This window comes from Plectropomus leopardus, chromosome 19, assembly GCF_008729295.1.
Source record: "Plectropomus leopardus isolate mb chromosome 19, YSFRI_Pleo_2.0, whole genome shotgun sequence".
Classification (NCBI taxonomy): domain Eukaryota; kingdom Metazoa; phylum Chordata; class Actinopteri; order Perciformes; family Serranidae; genus Plectropomus; species Plectropomus leopardus.
In genome coordinates this window covers 15,481,899-15,502,844 of record NC_056481.1, presented here as the reverse complement: position 1 = coordinate 15,502,844, position 20,946 = coordinate 15,481,899, and the positions used below count along the sequence as shown (strand labels likewise).

Here is a 20,946-nt window from a genome sequence, read left to right as displayed (position 1 = left end):
TCACATAAGAAGCATAATCCAGGGGGCGGAAGCTAGTAATGATTTTATTAACTTTTCCCCCTCCCTCGCTGCAGTTGGCCAGATGAGGAGTTATGCAAAGCCGTGTCCACAGCTGTGGAAAGATGTCTGTTGAGTGGAGGGCAGGAGGAATGTGGGTGAGGAAAAAATATGAATGAAAACTGAGGAGAGGAGAAGGGGCGGCCGGTTGGTCAAATATAATGGATGTGTAGATTTTTTTTAAAGAATAAAAACAATTATAGAGGGCAGAAGGCGAGAGGGTGAATTAAAAATATGAATGATGACATTAAAGATCATGAAAGCACAGCTAGTAACAGTCAGTCCTGTTGTATAACAATTTATTTTGAATAAAACTGCAGACTATATCAGCAGCTGCTTCCAAATGAGAATGATAATATAAAATATACAGAGGTAAAATGGTTGTTTTTATTGTGTGTTGTCAGCTAAAAGTGCACACCACAGGGATTATACTGAGTGGATTACGAGAGGACAGGCTGGGCCAAACAAGTCATATGTGTGATTGAGATTATGTGTGTCTGTGTGTGCAGTTGGTGCAAATGTACAGCAGTTTGCAACAAACCAACTTGATCGATGTAAAATTTTAAAATCCAAACGATACACCAGACATTTACTTGACACTTTTTCCACTTCATACCTGCACTCCACTACATTTTACTTTTATTATACAACTTTTTACTTTGCTATCTTACATGTTAATTTTCAGGTGCAAATTTTACATTTGATCATCATATCAAATATGATGCTTTATTGTAGATTAAACAACCTTAAAATACGGATTACACTTTAAGGAATCACTAACAATAAAACCAAAAAAATAATACAAAAGACTATAATGGTCACAGTGGTCATTTTTCTGCCCAGTGAGACTTTTTACCTTGAAGCTGTAGGTGGTGACTTTTACAAATTAACTTTTTGTTGAAAGCGTCACAGATAACCTGTGAAAAAAAAAATCATAGTCCTCCTCCTCCTCCTCCTCCTCCTCCTAAAAATGCTTCTAATGGCAGTATTGCATGTGATTTAAAATTACCAATCAAAGCCAAGCAGTCTCTAATGCAGCTGTCAGTCATGACAATCACGGCTTTTGACTGCAGTCTTACTGTGAAACCAGGAAGCACTTATCAAATATTAATCAAGATTCTGTCAAGACATTGCCTACTACTGAAATGTTTTTAGAAATATATCTTAGCGTACTGTTTCGCTGTAAAATGAGAATGTTGGTCTGGCTGGTAGGCAGTGGGCACCTAGGTCGACTGCTTCCCCCCAAATATTTTTGTTTTTCTTAATATTGTGTATATATCATGACATTTTCAATAAATACATATATATTTTAAAAGAGTTAACTTCAGCACAGTTACTTCTACATTATTATTATCATACATAACATTATTAATTTTACTCAAGTAACTATTCCAAACATTACTTCCACAGCTCTTCATTGATTCTACTTTGATTTGATTTCTACCTGTGAACATTTCCTAATTTGGCATATGCAAAACAAATGTGTGATACTGAAAACCAAAGGAAGGAAAGAAAAACAAAAACAGTTCACTACTTACTGATAAACTGCTTCTGTCATACTGTACCACACTAATAATGTTTTTCTAGCTGTTTCAGTAGAGTAGCTGTAAATAGAGCTAAACCAATTGTTGATTTAACCAGTTGTGGAATGTAACTAAGACATTTATCCTACTACTAAAATGTATAATAAATAGTCAATAAATAAATAAATAGGCAAAGTTCAACTTTTACTTATCCAAGGTGAAAGATCTAAGTAGCCTGCGTCTTCCACCTGCTCCCCTGCCACGCGGGGGCATCGTTGCAGCTCACGTGCCTGTTTCAGTAGCGTCGAAGAAGAGCACTTCCGTTTTCCTTTCGGCTCCCGCCCCGCTCCGCCATCATGAAGTCCTGAACAAAAACGGATGAGAGTCGAGCAAAATGGGGATAACACGAACTGGAGATGAAATCCGCAGACAACACTAACGTAATGACAGCACACAGTCGAGCACGGAGCGGCCCCGCGGAAATTAATAAATCAGTTTCCCATTGAAAACGTCCCGGGCAGCTCCTGGCGTCACGTTATTTAGTTAGCGCTGTAGCTAACAGCAGCTGGAGCTAGCCTGTGATTTTCTGTGGGAGACTCTGCTGCTAGCTGGCCGGCTAGTTTAGCTGGCAGGCGTCACTCAGCTAGCTGTCACTTTAATTGACTGGCACCTCACTCATGTCAAGTCGTGCAGTCGCGCTAGCTGTCCAATTGACTGGGAGCATCAGGATGGAGAGGAGTTTGAGTAAAAACATCGACAGACAGAATGTGGTTTGCTCGTGTTGAATAGACACCAGTGCCGAGGAAAGGGGAGTGAGACCAATATTTTCCAGCCAGGCCGGTCAGCTAGCTCCAGAGCTAGCTACAGTGGATCCCAAAAGCCACGGTAAGACATGTTATAAATCATTTAATATGCTAAAGCAGCTAAATGCGCCGCTCGAGCTCTTGTTTGCAGGGCAGCTAGCATAATTAACTAGCTAATTTTCAGCTGCTGGAGACGTTGACATTGACATGTAGGCTTGTTGTTGGCCTGCAGCCTGAACAGCCAGTCAGCACTGGGTTGTTGTTGTCTACTGTTGAATACATGTCATGCATTTCTTCGGTGAGCTCGAGCAAAGATAGCCTAATTGACCAGCCAAGTGCAAGAGCCATCTCGCTTGCTCAGCTCAGATGCACACTGTACATGACACTGATGGCAAGCTCCTATCGACGTGATTACTTCTCTGTCTCACCAGCCAAGGACAATATGTATTTTGTTTCCCAGAAGATGCTCAGGGCGCTCCCAAGGTGTAAAATTGCATGTCCAATACTGTACAAAAGTCCAAGGCAACCTTAACTTTTGCTATTTTAGCAAGGTTATAATGATCATACATATTCATTTCTCTGCCGTCTCTTTATTAAATACAACCAGAACATACAGGAAATATGTATACAGTATTTAAAACGCAAATATTTCAGAAAATAAAAACAAGTAAAGCTGCAAGTATATAGTGTCTTCTCCCTTTCCACTAAGCATGTCTGAAACTGTCTTGGGCAGGCAATATGGGATTTATAATACTAATCTTGTATACCAGAAGATTATTTAAGAAAACTTCAACATAGTCTGCCCACAAGAGTTCAAGAGGTGCTAGATGTAAAGGGACAACACAATAGATATTGACCTCCGTCTGAAGAAGCCATTTTGTTCTGACTTTTTGGTGTTTTAAGGCATTGTACATGTTTTCTGTATTCTATGTTTGCATCCTAACAAATAGACTAAGAAATGAATGTATGTACTGTATATCCTCATTGCAACTTTGCTGAAACAGCAAATTCATGGTGGCCTTTTTCGGCGTGTTGAAGGTTAGAGAAATAGTCGCCCACACAATTCCAGCTTTTGTTGCCTCTCCCTGTGTGTCTGGGAGGACTGTGGCATGGATGGGTTCGAGACTGAGAGCTTGCTTTAGGCTTGGTTGCAAGATTGAAAGAACTTCTCATTTTCAAAGGGAACCACATGCTTCCTCTTTGACAGCAGCAAAATAGCCTTGAAAGAAGCGTTTCATCTGGTGCATGTTCATTTTGAAGTGTGTGGAAATGCTGACATGAAGGCCCAATTTTTTTTAGTCACTGACTGAACTCTTTAAAAATATGGAGCATGTGCAACACGTCCACATGAATGTCTTCAAAATATCCTAATGTCCCATGATTTACACTGTGTCAGGCTGATAACTTGATGCAGTGCACACATAATGCATATGCTGCATGCACTACAGCAGTGGCACTCATCTTATTACAGCCCCGCAGGCCAAATCTGGCCCCTGATAGGGGCACACTGGGAATTGGTTTTGTAGTTTTAGCACACATAAGGTGCCAAAGTGCATAAAACAGCATCAAAATAGGGCTTGTTTATAAAAAAAAGGGGGGGGGGGGGCAGTGGAAGATCCCTAGTGTTCCCCGAAAGCGGTCCTAGCTAAGCCCCTAATGTCCTAAAATCCTAAAAACATCCTAAAATCATAGAAAAATGTATGGGCATGTTGCAATTGGCCCCTGAACTCCTGTCATTCTGCAAAAATGGCCCCCATGTAAAGCAAGTTAAGTACCCCTGCACTACAGCAGAACTTCTACAATGTGTATGTTTTTATAGCTACATAGATACCTTTAGATACCTTCGTGAATTTAGGTTTAAATAGGCTTTGACTGTGAGTAAAATGATATTGTTTTATGAAGACCTTCTGTAGCAGCACACCAAGTATGGTAATTGCAGTGCAATTATTTAATAATGCCTAATCATTTTAATCCAGTAATACATAAGCGGATACATATGATTCTAATCACCTCACTGCTATTGAGCCTCTAATCTCCTAATTTGTGGGCATCAGAATTGATATTTTATTAAAACCAAGGCCTTTATCAATTCTACTTATTGGTCCAATTCCTTTTCTCTTTCTCTCCTTATGGATTCCTGTTAAGTTTTAGTTTTGGATAATATTTATAAAGCATTTGTCTTCTGTTAAGCCTGCCTGTGTGGGGCTAATGTTATTATAACAGGATATTTAGCCTCAGTCACAGACATTGGAAAGCAGTGGCTCTCATGCATAGTGTCAAATACATGGTGTTCCTGGCATTTATGCTTAAGTTGCACAGACAGATGTTTCAGCACATTGTTGGTTTCCACCCTTACTTGAAATGATAATTTCACAGACGTTACAAGCAGCTCTGTTGTAATCTTTCTTTGTGAAATCAAACCATGCCTTGGATCACTTTTTCCTCTCCCCTATGACCTCTGCCTGTTGCGAGACTCCAGCAGGGTAGGGTGCACAATTTATATTTATATATGTATTTTTTTTTTTGAGGGGGGGGGCATTAAAAACCAAACTGAGATGGTTACATTTAAATTGGACTTCATTTATTAAAACCTAATGTATGTAATTTAATGCAAATGAAAGTAATAGTTGGACTTAAAAAAAAGATTTTTGGGGGGCTTTTATTGCCTTTAATTGACAGGACAGTGTGAGCTTGAAAGGGAGAGAGAGAGAGAGAGAAGGGATGTCATGCAGCAGCAAAGGGCCGAAGCCGGACTCGAACCCACGGCCGCTGCAGTGAGGACACAGCCTCTGTACATGGGCGCCTGCTCTACCAACTGAACCTCCGGGCACCCCAGGGTGCATAATTTTGACGGCAGAAACACAAGCTGGCATCATTAAAAGGGACTGATAAGCATTTAGGCATATGATTCTGATTACAGTTTGGAGCCGTTTCTCGACTGGTACTGGTTCTCGATTTCTATCCCTACTAATCTGAGTTTCCACTAGCCACATGCTAAAGACAGTAATTTGGCCCTGAGTGAACGCCACTCCTTTGGCTTCACTTCCATAATTGGTCGGCAAATCTCTCACCACCTATTCAGGGAGATATCAAACCCTGAGGTGGTACTTCAACAAAGGTAAAACTCAATAGGCAAATCATGGGTCTGCTAAACTGGTTGGCAGTTTACTTTTATCTGGTGAAATTTGGCCTGCTGCTTTTAGAGAGATGTCTTTCTGTACGAGAGCCACACTGATACATCAGCCAGGCTGCTGCTCTAAAATGTCCTGCTCAGTTTGAACACTGGTCACAGTTCCTTAAAAAAAAACACATCTAATAGATTTATATCAAGATTGTTGTTTATGTGTGAAGAAATTACTATCAGTATGTGCATAAGCAGCAGTTATATCGCTTCCCAATCTCAGCTTTAGTTGATATATTTCTGTTAAGTTGATCAAATTATTCTTTTATCATCAGCAGCAGAGACTCCGCCCTCTGCCTGCATTTTCTTATTTTTGTCTCGTTTTCTGTGTTTGTGACGTTTTTGGGCGTGTACCCTCACAGTGCTCAGGTGAGGTCAGGGCTTTATAAAAAGCTCACAGTCAGGTGCCAGGCTGTAAGCAGCAGGCATCCAAGAGACACAGTGCCGAAAAAAAACACAAATAAAGCGAGACAAAATGCCAAATGTGAGAGTGAATCTCTTGTTTACGAGCTTGTTTACAGTAACTGATAATTCTGCGTAGTATACCTTTAAAGACAAATCTGTCTGTAGTCCGCTTGGTTATTGAGCCTGATTTTACAGATTTCACACACTAACATACTAATACACAAACATGCACGCTTTCTCTTTGTTATGGGCATGCCACCAAAAGGGGCACCGGTGAAGGACCAATGATGACCAGTCAAAATGCTCAAAAAATTGGCAGGGGATGTTTGGTTTGAGGAAATACATTTCTGCATCTGTCATTTGAAGATGTCTTAATCTCCGAAAATGATTATAAAGGAACCAAAGCACATTTCTTCCTTGTGTATTTACAGATGTGAAAAGCTGCATTCTGTATCTGGGGAAATCATGTTTATTAACTATTTTTAAATATTGCAGTGTTAAATATAAAAACAACACAAACAGTTAATACAGTCAAGTTTTGCCAGTATTGTTCAGCCTTGTTTGAGAGACAGATGGATGATGATGGATGAATGAATGTATGGGTGGGTGGATGGATGGTCATTTGAAGCTGATGGGCACTTTGATATTTTCCACCCATGTGAGCTAATACAGATTTGAATTTTTGTGGTCTGTTTGATTGCAGATGTAGAGCAGGATGCACGCTGAACATACGAATCTATCAAAGTGAACCGCTCCTAAAAAAGTGATGACTAGCAAACCAACAGATATGTATAGAGCACTAAATATGTTGTTAAAAATAGCTGAAGATACATCACTGTACACTGTAGGGTTGCAGCAGTATACAGGTTTGAAGGTAGACCGTGGTTTGACCGTGTGCTTGTTTTCAAAAGGGAGGTTGTTTTTTACAACATATACTGCTATTACAAATACTGGTTTCAAGTTTCAATTATGACGAAGAAATTCCTTTAAAGGTAATTGTAACTGACGGTAATAATAGTTTTATACTGTGAAAGAGAGCGGTTTTCTTTTTTAAAAAAGATATTTTTTCAGGCCCTTTTTGCTCTCATTAGATAGGACAACCATAGGCTGAAAGGGGGAGAGAGATGGATGGCATGCAGCAAAGAGCCAGAGTTGGAGTTGGTCTTGCGGCCGCTGCGGCAAAGACAGAGTCTTAGTACACGGGGCACCTGGTAGAGCGGGTGCCCCATGTACTGAGACTCTCTGTCTGAGCTACTGGTTGCCCTGAAACTGTGATATTTTCTGAGATGGTTGTTGTACCATTCCAATCTCAGTAGATAAAGATAGATAAATAAAAAAAGATCCAAGTTTATCAATAACATGTCACAAACTAGACTTTTTTTTCTCAACAAATCTTATTTAAGTAACAAGTTTAACAGAGTTCACTATGATTTTTAAAATGTCTTAATAGGCATTGATTTCATTTGCATAAAAATAAGGCCTTAATTGTTATTAAAATGACTTGAAATCAAACGTTCAAAAGTCGATGATCAAAAGATGATCAGATTTGGGAAGTGGGATTTTATGGAGAAAAAAAAAACAAATTCTGATGTTGCATTGTACAATCTAAAAATAATCAGTTAAATCTATTTTTAAGAAATCATTTACCAATTCCCTCTTGTTGAAATGGTGGGACTAAAGACAGTGAAATCCCAAATGCAGAGTGAGAGACAGAAAACTCGCCAACAAAGTATTTACAAACGGCAAAATTGTCTCTAATCCTAAATAAAACTTAATTTATGTTTTTTCCCCATTTTTTTGCATATTGCAAAATTGGTCTTAGATATGATGCTGAGTGGCATTAAAAAGTCTTAAAAAGTATTAAATCTAACATGCCTTAAGCTGTAGGAACTGCAGCAAAACACACACGTACATTAAGATAGATTTGATGAATAATATAAAGTGCTGCCATATTTTCCAGGCGACTCATGTTTCCAACACAACTGTTGGTAATCCTTCCAAATAACAGACGCTCACCCAGTGTGTCTCCTCCACGCTCACCAGGCGCTGGCCATGCCGTCGAGTGTGCGGGCCGGGAGCCTGAAGGACCCGGAGGTGGCTGAGCTGTTCTTCAGGGAGGACCCTGAGAAGCTCTTCACAGACCTGAGGGAGATCGGCCATGGGAGCTTCGGAGCAGTCTACTTTGTAAGTGACTTTCCTCTGTTTGTGCATCTGTAAAAGTCATGGGATATTGGGTGGTATCCTCCCATAGGCGTAAACTGAAAGTCTGTCAGCTGGCATCATGATATGGATACACTCAACAGTTGGAGCTGTCTAAATTTCGGGTGCAGGATTATATTTAACGTGAAAATATATCGGGAACAGGAATTTAGTAACTGAGAAATGATTAATTAAAGCCCCTGGGAACAGCACCAGGTTTTGAAACCAGTTTGGTTGTAAACATGGATTTACAACGTCTGGGTCGGTCGTTTGATGCCGTGGGACCCAAAGGAACTTTTTCCCATAGACTTGTGAAAGAGACATCTGTAAATCAGTGGATTCATATTTTGAACATCCTTTGCAAAATGACTCGTTTTACTATCAGAATTTGATCCACTTGGTTCGATAATGTTTCAAAAGTCTAGAAGAGCTGCAAGATTGAATACATTTATCACTGTTAAAGTTAGCAGAGGGCTAAATTGGAAGTAGTCTGTTCCCCCCATGGAGGCCTCTAGTCTTTAGGCCCAGTGATGTAAAAACAGAGTGCAAAATCCAGGTAATTTTAAACATGGAAGTTAAAGCTGGGCAACCTTCATAGAAATGAACAGGACCTCACCTAAAACACCGTATCCAGTTCTTTTTGGACATTTGTGATTACATCAGGTCTCTATAAGTTAGATTTAATTAACAGCAAACACTTTTGTGATGCTAATACATATGTGAAATAATAATATGGTGTCTAATTATTGGCCAACTGATTATTAACCCAGCTGAAAATCTGTTGTTGAATTCAGGAGTAAGGGCATAGAAATGATCGCTCTTTAGTCACGTATGCTCACACACTCTAATGGCCTGCTGTGAGTGTGTTTTGCTTTAAGATCACGGAGCGTTTTTCTCTGACCGTTCGCCCTTTTTACTTTTGTACTATTGATTTCTGTTCAGATCATGTCCTCCTCTGGGGCGAGGAGAGGCATGATATGGCAAAGACATTATGACTTGATGGAGATTTGGATTATTAATCTTGTTCAGTTATTCTTTAGGAAATTAAAAAACAAACTGAGATGGTTACATTTAAATTGGACTTAATTTATTAAAACCTAATGTATGTAATTTAATGCAAATGAAAGTAACAGTTGGAATTAAAAAAAATATGTTTGGGGGGCTTTTATTGCCTTTAATTGACAGGACAGTGTGAGCATGAAAGGGGGAGAGAGAGGGGGGGGAGACATGCAGCAAAGGACCGAGCCCGGACTCGAACACGCGGACGCTGCAGTGAGGACAGAGCCTCTGTACATGGGGCGCCGCTCTATCCACTGATCCACCAGGCTCCTGGAATTAATATCTCCTTAAGTGTGTAGTCTTCTTGTTTGATGGTCACAAAAATATATATTTTTTCTTTAAAATATAATTAAGTGGTTCCAGCTCTAATGGTGGTTGGTAGCTGTAGCAGCTCAGGGCAGGCTATATTACATTGTTTCTGTACAACCCGAAAACTCTTCCTCTGTGCTTGAAAAAAATGGATCAAATGAAGAGGCTGCTTCTTTCCATTACTGAGACGTCATCACTGCGTTGAATCTAGCCTCGGTCTCAGTGGTCGTAGGCATGAAAATGTAAGCAAAACAAAGAATAGCTGACAGTGGTGAGAGCGATGTTGTGGGTCAGAGCTGCTGTCTGTTAGACAGGAGGGACATCAGTGATGAAGGTATCGCCAATAACAACACAAGGTGGACAAACCCATCAGCTGAAGGTGAAAGGTGTCAGGAGATCAGGAGAGGAGGAGACGATAAAAGCATGGTGCGACGTAAGGACAAAGGACGACTCACAAGCGGTGGCTGAAAAACTCTGTTTAATGAAGGGTGAAAAGGAGCTAGTCATGGATGAAGAGATCGACCGGAGAGGGCAGGAGAGAGGAGCGAAGGAGGCTCAGCAGAAATCCTAGTTTTATGTAATCGTGATTTCTCTGATGTAAAAATGGCTGATTAAATCTAGAGTAGGGACACGTCTACAATTCAAACTGAATACCTGAAAGAAATAATCTATTATCTGTTGCCTCCAACCTTTTCACATTAGGCCCATGACATCCGCACCAATGAGGTGGTGGCCATCAAGAAGATGTCCTATAGTGGCAAACAGTCCAATGAGGTAAGACCTGGCAACTCTGTAAACTGTCATTTCATCAGAGATGCAAGATCAGCGAATCGGTCTGGTTTGCTCATCGATAATTGTGATCTTCCAGAAATGGCAGGATATCATCAAAGAAGTGAAGTTCCTACAGAAGCTGCGCCACCCCAACACTGTTGAGTACCGTGGCTGCTACCTGAGAGAGCACACAGCATGGGTGAGTGAGTCTGTGTGTGTGTGTGTGTGTGTGTGTGTGTGTGTGTGTGTGTGTGTGTGTGTGTGTGTGTATATATATATATACTTGGTTCAGTTGTTAAATCGATTGTGCAGTACACATCCAGGCAGTTCAGCACGCCATCTACGTCACATTCATGAAAAGCATTATTGTATATGGACAGAAGGTACTTCTCGATACACTAAAGCAAAACAAAGATGAAAAAGTGTCAAGATTTTATTCAACAGGTCCTTTCAAACAAACTGGTTCCTGTCAATACAGACTTTGACCCAGTGTGCATTTTCAGAGCGAATATCTGCACCACTAAAAGCCCCCTTTGGCCAAAAAGTTCCAGGAAGTAAATCCAGGAAGTAAACTAGAAACTAAAAGTGTTTTCAGACCAAACTTTTCTGACTCCTTGAGAGGAGCTGCCCATTGGGCAGCGCACCAGAGAACTTAATGTCTTCAGGGGCTGTTTGCATTCGCAGTGGTACTGCTAACGCTGAAGTGACGTAAGCTGACCAGCGATGGCTATACAGCATCGTGTAATCAAAGACTCTCGTTTATTGCTTTGATGAATCAAACTGGGCAAAAATGCTCAGAAAAGCCTGGACTTCACTGTCAGTCTATTTGTTTGTGTTTTCTTACCTTTTTTTCCATTACAACCTGCTGTTTGTGCTTTATGTTGTTTGTTGTTTACACAGCAAACCGGTTTTTAAAAATGGCAGTTGCCCGTCCTGCATTGTCTTGCGTGTTCACCCAAACACTGTTCACTTGCGTCATATGGTGTTATGGTTCCTCTTGTGACTCTGAAAGAGTCCTTTTAAACAGCGTTTTAAGAACTACAATTATTGCTATTTCTTGTGGTGTGGACACACAAAAAAGGGGTCTCTTGACTGATGAAAAAGTTCCTCTGGACCGAAAACGCCTTAAAAATCTCTTTTGTGTGTTCCTGTTTATGTTTAAACTGCATTTGAAGAACCATGAAGATTAGACAAAGTAGGCCAAAGACAGATTAAAAGACAAAGGCAGCATTTGAATTTTCACACACCAAAACGCCAACATGGAGTCGTCATGTTGGTTTTGTATTTATCGTGGCGTGACTCTGATGTTTGAGGTGGCTGTCATGACTAAAAAGAAACGGGGACTCAAAACTCAAACACCTGTCTTCACAGTAAACCATCTGCTGAGTGTGCCTGTCACAATAAGTGCTTTTATTGGACAATATATTCTCCCAGAATTAATCGCAATGAACAATCTTACTGTCATTTCAAGACCACTTTTTGCCACTTTCATAATGATAATATAACAGCATTAATATCAATGTACTTAAAGTTGCAGTGGACTTAAATTTGCTCTGAAATGACAGCAAAACATGTCTCAGCATTTTTTTAAAAAAAAATTTCATACATGCCTTGAAAAAATGCTAAAGCACTGCGCCCAAGTCTGAAAAAACCTGCTGTTTCTCCTGGCATTGCGTTGGCAACATTTTTATGTACACACCGGCAAAATATCACAGAATACACAGACATGACTTTGATGGTTTTTAATGTCCTCAGTATGTTGATAACCCTATTATCATGACAAACCCCTGCTGAGTGTTGCTGGTTATCTAATTCTGCTTTATAGCATAATCGCCATTAAACCATCATCAGATCATAATTTATTTCTCTCTTATACTCCTGTTTTTCTGTCACCTCTCCCGCAGTCTCTCTCTCAACAAATCCTGACATTGTTTTCAACAAAAAAAAAAAACCCAACCTTTAATCCTAATGCCGATAATAACGGTGTCTAGATCAGTCTGACAGTCAGCCCTGCAAACTCCACCCTGAAACTTCCTCAACCAACAGAACCTGAAACTATTGTGCAGGAACCAAATCTAGTCTTTGGTTCCTCTGGACAAAAGGCAGATTAAGTTCCAGTGTTAAATAACAGTTTCTTGTTCCCTGGGAATGATGCTGTTGTCAAAATGCCCCTGCCTTATTGTATAAATAAGCTTTTTCTACTGATGCATTCAGTGCTGTATTCACTTATATGACACATTTAACTCATCATGTTTATCACTTTCACTTTCACTTTTATTTCACTCATGGAAACAGACAGTTTGAAATCAAACCGAAAGTTATTTGCTATGTTACATTTCATGATCGAAAGGGGGCAGGAAGAGGAAACTCTTATTTTATCAGCCCCTTTCTCAAAAATAAATCAGCAAGAATAGGTGATCTTTCCGTCAGTCACTTAGCAGTCAATACTTACAGAGCAAATGAGAGACAGGTGGAAAAAAAGAATCAAAAGCAACAGCAACTCACCATAAAAAAGCCATTACCTGGCAACTTCATATAGTCTTATTATTTTCTCCTTACACATACTTTTGAACTGAAAGATATTGATATTACCCTTTGAATTGTTCTCTGAAGAATTCTCTTAATAAACAGTTTGACACCACATACAGAAATACACGTGCTTTAAGGTAGCTTGTGCATATTTAAAATTACATTTCCTTCTTTGCTCCTCGTCCTCTGAACTAAAAACCAAAAAAAAGTATATTTTCTGGTTATGCTTTTCTTTTTGCCCTGAATATAACTGAGTCTGTAATTCAACTAGATCAGTAATCCTGACTTGGTAAATAGTCCGCTGGTGTGCTCTCTTGAATTAGCTTTATGTATTATTCTGCTCTTTTCTGTAAAATAAACATCATCTTGTGCTATGTGGAGAAGTTGGCTCGATGCAGTCGAGAAGACGCTCAGACCTCCATTTTGAGCACTTCTCTGTGCTGTACCTGCGCTCGACAACAGCTCTCTCACTTCAATAACTGTACTGAACTCTACTGAAAACTGCCTCCGGTCCAAAAAAAAAAATCTTTTCCATTCGGGTCAAGTGTGAAAAAGTCCTCAACATGAAGTATTCTCCTGAGTTAGGCTCCCTAAAATAGCACGCAGTTTAACCCTCCCTCTGTGTCTCTCCCAGCTGGTGATGGAGTACTGCCTGGGCTCAGCTTCTGACCTCTTAGAAGGTAAGTAGGAAATAATAGAGACAAATGAGTAATTAACACGAATTGATTCAAATTAACACTCATGAGTTAATTACATATTAAAGTCCTTCACATAAACAATACCTTTCTTCTTCCAGTCCACAAGAAACCCCTCCAGGAAGTGGAAATAGCTGCCATAACCCATGGTGCATTGCAGGGATTGGTGTATCTTCACTCTCACAACATGATTCACAGGTAACCCCCCATCCCTTTTCTCACTATCTGTGTCTATTCTGCTCTCCTCCCCCACACTTCTTCTGACAAGAGACAAAACAAATACAGGGGAGAAAAGCACAAACTGTGCTGCCGAAGATGAGCTTATGCAACGGTGTTCGTGCTCACACACTCAGCGCAGCAACGCTTTTCAGTGCATCTAACAATACATTTTTTTCCCTCATAATGTCTCGCTCCTCTCTCCTCTCTCCTCTCTCCTCTACGTGATTTTTCCCGACCACTCATTTTTCTCTTATCTGATCACGTCTCTCTCTCAGGGATGTGAAGGCAGGAAACATCTTGCTAACAGAGCCGGGTCAGGTCAAGCTGGGAGACTTTGGCTCGGCCTCCATCGTTGCCCCGGCCAACTCCTTTGTGGGAACACCTTACTGGTAAGACATCAGACTTAATTAATCATAACAGCAGGGCTCCCACGGATCCTTAAAAAGTCTTAAAAGGCTTTGCATTAATGTAAAAATAAGGCCCTAAGTTGTATGAAAATTACTTAATTTAATCTTTCAGAAGTCTTAAAAAATGCCCAGATATGGAAATTAGGATTTAATGAATCATTTTCTCTGACATTGCATTGAAAAATCTCAAAATAATGGTAACATCTAATTTTTTTTTTTCTTCAATATTTTAATGAATTCCTCTCCTTAAACTCGTTATGCTGGGAATCCAGGCAGTGGAGTCTCACTTGCAGAGTAAAACACACAAAATTGCCAAGAAAACCAGATAGAAGTGCCAGATATTTCCCACTTCTTTTGGTAAACCAAATAGATACTTTTATTTTTTACTTTTATTATTTACTTTTAATATGTTTTATTCACCGTCTTCCACGTGTTTCACTCACATAGGGTTTTTATTGTAACATTTGACATCGATAGTAACTTTTTCACTGGACAAAAGAAATTTCATGTTTTGTCATAATAAACATTTGGGCAAAATAAAATTGTCCCTTTTCAGTTTTAGTTATGAGAACATTAGTCTTGAACTTTATTCTGAGTGGCTTTTAAAAAAGCCTTAAAACGTCTTAATTCTTAACTTGAGCTGCAGGAACATTGTTAAAAATGAGACATTGGAGATGGAATTTTTAATTTTATTTATTTTTTTGACATTGCATTGAGATATCCCAAAATAATTGGGTAATATTAAAAAAAGAAAAAAATACAAAATGCCTCTTGCATTAACATCACCATAGAGGCATGTTCTGTGTAATAATATATATATTTGAAAAATAGATAAAAATCCCCCCAACCTTAAGTAATAAATGTTGTTCTGTAAAATTGTGTAAAAAGTGGCATTAAAAAAGTCTTAAAAAGGCTTAAATCCCACTTGCCTGAAGCTGAAGGAACCTCGTAACAGTGTCACTCTTGTCATAAGAGGATAGTTTGAAAACAGTTACTCCTCGTGGTTTCAAGAATTACACCAGATTATGATCCTGCAAATCTTGCACCTTCCTAATGTTCGTATTCATGAGCTTTTCCAAAAAGACTTAAAATGCTCCCTGCTTATAAAAAATGTCATCAACACCCCTGATGTTCTTAAGCTTCATTAAGTATGTCCCTGTGTCCTAATAAGCTGTTGTCAAAGTTGTAATCCTCTAGTCCAGTCCTGGTTGATTTGGAGACAGTCCTGGTTACCATGGTAACAGCAATTGCAATTTAACACTACAGGTCCCCGAATTCTGGGGCTGCAGACACTCTTTGAGCAGCTACTTTGAAATGGCCGCTGTCTTGTTTCATTGAAGCATTTTTGATGAACGTTTGCAATTAACAAATTTGATGACAAATGGGGACAAAATCTGCAAATAAGCCACGCCTAAAAGTCCCACATACACTTCACCGGTTGCATTTTCTTTGACTGTAACGATGCCAACATGTATTGTCCTTGTCAAAATATATAGATAAGAAATACATTGCTCTTCCTGTGACCGCGGCACAATGCACGCTTCCTCATTTTTTGCCAGTTGAATGCTTTTAACGTGAAGCAGCAGCGCATTAGCAATAACCTAATACAGCTCTGACACGGTGTTAAGAGGGCGAACAGTAAATAGTGAGACTTTTAACAGTCTAATTACATTACGCTGGATTACATGTATTCATCATTTCCTGGAAATCCCTTGTGTGTGTAAGCGATTTAAATCCTGCGTGGGAATGTCACTCACAGTTAAAACTACTAGGAGAGGTAAATAGCGAGGGAGATACGTTAAAAATCTATCAGAAAAAAAATGCATAAATGGCAAACTAGATTTGGTACGTCACTAAGCCAGTCCGACAGATGACTGTGATTTTTTTTACTCGTTTTCTGATCTTGAAATAATAGTTGAAAAGTGTTTAACTCTGGGTAGTACACTGCGCTCGTCCCTGTCACCAGCTGTCCAGTCACAGTGAAGAAGAGGTTGGACAAATACAGCAAAGACCAAGGGTCAAAGAGGGTAAATACAGGTGCTGAACATCTGGCATTTTCTTTTTCTTTTGTTTGTTTTTTGAAATGATTTGTTTTTATTAACTGATGCTAAAACTAAAGGGCAGTCACAGTCCTAAAAGTCTATCAGATTTCCATTTGTGCATTTGAAAGTAATTATTTAAAAACAGAAAATTACAAAGATACCAATAAAAAAAACTAAAGAAAATAGGCAAAGCAAACAACACACACACACAAAATGAACATAAACTTAAGTGACATTTGGAGTTACTAACATATGTATAAACTCACAAAATGATTTGAAATGATGTGAAAGAAAGACAGAAAAGTCAACCCACCCCCGCCCCTGTATGGTTCTCCATTTTCTGTCATTTATATGATTGTGTAGTCTGTAAACATCTGACGTTTTCTCGCTGGGAGAAGTAACGCTTTTGTGGACACGTGGCCTTGTCAAAATAATGCCAGCGAGAGCAAAACAACCAACCGATCAGAAGTTTACAGCCCTACTTTTCTCCTCTCACCCTCATGGTATCTAGTCTGCCAGGTAACTTCAGTTTTATTTGCAACACACTGAACTTCAAAAAGCCAACCACTCGCCTTTGCTTAATTTATTGTCACGCTTGTGAAGTGAAAAGGTTCCAACAAGGTGTGGCCGCCTGAAAGTCAGATTCAAATTCAGTCAAAGCATGCAGCAGAGTGCAGTTCAAACTTTACCTGCAGGATAACAGTGTCTTTAGTAACAAGTCAAGAGAACTGAAAGTGTTTTTTCTTCTATTGACGTACCGATGTTTATGTACTTAATATTTATATTTAAAAATGTATTTTACTGTCAGTCAACTCATCCTTATAGCATTACCTGCATATTTCCCACAAAGACATCAGACTCCACTATTCACCTGCTACAGGTTGCCGTTGTTATTGTACATGAAGCAGCCTAACCCTCGTCGCATTCATGTCTGTTCATGTGGTGCAGACGTTGTTGGGATGACGGTGAGCCCTGAGGCGGTTTTCTCTGTTGGTCTACGATCAAAGGCAGAGAGATGGAAATGGCTGAATTACTTTGTTGTATCCTCCATGCAGGATGGCCCCTGAGGTGATCCTGGCCATGGACGAGGGTCAGTACGATGGGAAGGTGGATGTGTGGTCACTTGGCATTACCTGCATAGAGCTGGGTAAGAGATGGCTATAAAATACTGCACAAGTGTGTTTTCTTTTGTGTTCACAAAGCTGAAAGCATCCAACCCTTTTTTTTTTTTGCTTTCCCTTTTTTTTTTTTTTGTTCCTGCTCTGTCTCTGTCACGTTATGTCGTGCTCTGTCACTCTCTAGCGGAAAGGAAGCCTCCTCTGTTCAACATGAATGCTATGAGTGCCTTATACCACATCGCCCAGAATGAGAGCCCTGTGTTGCAGTCTAATCACTGGTGAGAGTCGGAGAAAACTTCCTAAATATCCTTTTAGGCAAATAAGACTTTTGTTGTTGATGTTCAAGGAGAAGCATTTTCTTATGTTGCTGCTTGAGATTATGTTATAAATGTTGCTTTTTTTATTTTACCAAGTCTTTTGACATAACGTTTTCAAAGGATGAAGGATTGATTGAATTCATGATGTTTCGTACATAACCAGAAAGTCTGCGTGGGGTTAAACCCTGGCTTTGTTGCTCGTGGCCAGTGACAGCACCTCTTCCTTTGATAAAAATGTTGTTATATTGGTGCAGGATTTTCTTGAGAAATTAACTCTGCCATGTCTCATCACCCCAAAAAGCACATGATTTTCAAGTAAACAAACACAACATGTGCTTCTCTTCCCTCCTCTCACCTCTTCTTCATCCTTCACGTTGGCGGCCTCGGCTCAGCCTGCGCACGGCCTGAGACACCAGTGTCCCCGTTAGTTTGATAAACAAACATAACATGGTATTAATGACCTAATTGTGTAAATTCTTACAAATTCAACAAGTAGGATTTAGCGTTTGGAAGCTGTCAACACAGGTTGCTGACATAGGCTACTTTTTAGCTTTTTTTAAGTCAAGTTAATTTTATTTATAAAGCCCATTATATTTAACACAGTTTGCCTCAGAGGGCTTTGCAGCATACAGCATCCCTCTGCCCTTCGACCCTCACATGCCGAAGGAAAAACTCCCCAAAAAAGCCCTGTAACAGGGAAAAATTGTAGAAACCTCAGGAGGAGCGACTCAGGAGGGATCCCTCTTCCGGGACGGACAGTAAATAACATTTTTTTTTACATTAAAATTTTTTCTTGCCTTTAATTGATAGGACAGCTTAGGTGTAAAAGGGGGAGAGAGAGGGGATGACATGCAGCAAAGGGCCGAGGCTGGATTCAAACCTACAGCTGCTGCGGCGAGGACATAGCATCTGTACATGGGGCGCACGCTCTACCTGAGCTACTGGGCGCCCCGATGTAGGCTACTTTTTAATATGGCAAAGCTCGAAATCGACCCAACTGCACTTAAAACCAGCCAAGTTTGTGCTAAACACGTGGACCAAGAGCATGGCAAATTTACTGTAATTATATGATTTATTAATATGACATTTGTTTAATATTCTTACCTGTTATGAAATGAGTAGAGGAGACACAATTTTGATTTGACTCGGGATATCAGGCTCTGTTTTGGTTGACACTTTCATCTGTGTTTACGTGAGCCTTTTTGATAGTCGCCATCCACTTTTTCCTCCTTTCACAACTGGTACGATTTAGGAGTCAAGACCTGATTTTTTTTCTCTTGTTAGCTGAACAACTAGGCAGCTCTTTGGCATGTTGGCGTGTTAATGTCATGAAGAAAACAATCATAATTTTCCGCTTTTCACAGGTACAAATTGTACCAAAAGTGATCTTTCCCCCAAAACCATTGTCTCGTAGCAGCAACAGAACAGAAGTTGACTTTGACAATAGAGCTTAGAGAATATTAAAAATGACACCACCTATATTCATGGATGCTTTGCAGTTAGAACAAAATTAACAAGCAATTTTTATTTGTTCACTAACACAATGTGAATGTTGCTTTTATAAAGTCAATTGTATCACTTTCAGGTCGGATTATTTCCGCAATTTTGTGGACTCCTGTTTGCAGAAGATCGCCCAGGACAGACCTACCTCTGATGTGCTGCTCAAGGTACAAAGTGTTGTTTGATGTAGAACATGAAGCAGGCAGAGACGTGTGATCATCTCTTTGTTCGCGGTTGTCTTTATGCTCAAGAGAGAACAAATATGAATATTAAGCCAGCTGACTGTTTGAATTTAAAGGAATGAATATATTAATTTGTATGCTCTAATAAAAGACTGTTACGCACATCATGTGTGGGGCACAAACTGTGCTCTGCACAACATGCCATGTGTTAGTGTATAATTTTCCTTAATAACAATAATCAAATGAAACAGATGAAAATATTACATGTAATTCTTGGTGGTACACCAGGTGCTCAGACTGAATTAGTCATTTTAAAATAAAGTGCTCCCTCTTCTCGTCAGTCACAACCAGCTGTTCAGTGTTTACTAACTCTATAGAGGTCTCTATAGTATGCTGTTCCAGTTGGCTCAAGCGGTAAAATAACAAGCAGCTTGTTGCTGTTGCAGAAACAAATTATTTGCCTAATTTTCCCATTACTTGAAAGTTAAGTTTAGAAGAAACATTGAGTGGAGGAGTCATGTGTGAGCATCAGTGTGGATCAGAGTAGTTCAGTTTATATGCAACTCACTCTGATTGAGAAGAAGTTTAAAAAAAAAAATCAAGATTAGCATCTTAACAAAAATTGCTCCACCACAAAATGAACACACCAAGCTCCGTGTAGGATCCAGGTTATCTTAACGTGCAGGTTCCTTCATTTCAGTTCCTAAGAATCCTGTGTCACCCTGTCTATCCACACAGCACCATTTCCTATGCAGAGAGCGTCCCATGACAGTTGTGATGGACCTGATCGCCCGCACCAAGGATGCTGTCCGCGAGCTGGATAACCTCCAGTACCGCAAGATGAAGAAAATCCTCTTCCATGAGGCGCACAACGGTCCCGCACCAGAAGGAGCCGATGAGGAAGAGGTACGAAGCATTGGTTTAGTGATTCATCAGTCTGTATGTATATATTGATTTAATGATCAACAGTGCAATATCACAGATGCAAAGAGAAAACATGGATACATATCCTCATCTTTAAGATACGCCTTTATTTTGAAATTTCCATGGCAGGCCTGTGTCACCATTTCTGTTCAAACACACCTCCTTCCCAAACATTCAAACTAGCAGCCAGGTGCCAGGCAGATAAGTGTAGCAGCCAAGGAAAAGACAATGAGGACGTTTGCTGATATTGTCTCGAATTGGTCATATTTAATTAAATTGTAATGTATGGTGGCAGACTTTGTGATATCAATATATATATCATATCCTTATCCAAAGAATCCATATAATATCATATTGTGATGAAACAGAAGAGGAGGAAGAGGCTGACATGAGGTGGAAAAAGGGAGGTCATGAGGCTAGAGACGCAATGACTGCTGGTTAAATACTGGCTTCTACTGACTGTCAGATCTTAATTTACCCAGTCTGAGTCCTTTAATATTGGGTGTCTGCCATGTCCAGTCTGATACTTGTATTTACCTAAATGTTGATTGAATGTGTATCTTACAGTTAGATATAACAGCTGTAGACTTCAAGCTTATTTTTTTACAAGCTGCCTGATCTGTCAAGTCCTGTTTTTCCTCGCATATACGAGTGAAATGCTCGTATTGTACAACCCAGCTGTCATACATGAGAGCAGCAACACTAG

The 20,946-nt window shown here is 39.7% G+C and overlaps 1 protein-coding gene across 2 annotated transcripts in view; it reads left to right on the top strand.

The window, feature by feature from the left end:
• Positions 1–1,914: 1,914 nt before the first annotated feature.
• The window catches only part of taok2b (TAO kinase 2b), a 36,561-nt gene continuing 17,529 nt past the window's right edge, over positions 1,915–20,946 (top strand). For both annotated transcript variants that reach the window (XM_042507384.1, XM_042507383.1), the window contains exons 1-11: positions 1,915–2,465; positions 8,013–8,153; positions 10,239–10,310; positions 10,405–10,506; positions 13,471–13,516; positions 13,633–13,729; positions 14,026–14,139; positions 17,255–17,346; positions 17,502–17,595; positions 19,220–19,301; positions 20,055–20,222. In XM_042507384.1, the coding sequence (XP_042363318.1) occupies positions 8,022–8,153; positions 10,239–10,310; positions 10,405–10,506; positions 13,471–13,516; positions 13,633–13,729; positions 14,026–14,139; positions 17,255–17,346; positions 17,502–17,595; positions 19,220–19,301; positions 20,055–20,222 (999 nt within the window). In that variant the 5' untranslated portion in view covers positions 1,915–2,465; positions 8,013–8,021. The remainder of the gene's footprint in view (positions 2,466–8,012; positions 8,154–10,238; positions 10,311–10,404; positions 10,507–13,470; positions 13,517–13,632; positions 13,730–14,025; positions 14,140–17,254; positions 17,347–17,501; positions 17,596–19,219; positions 19,302–20,054; positions 20,223–20,946) is intronic.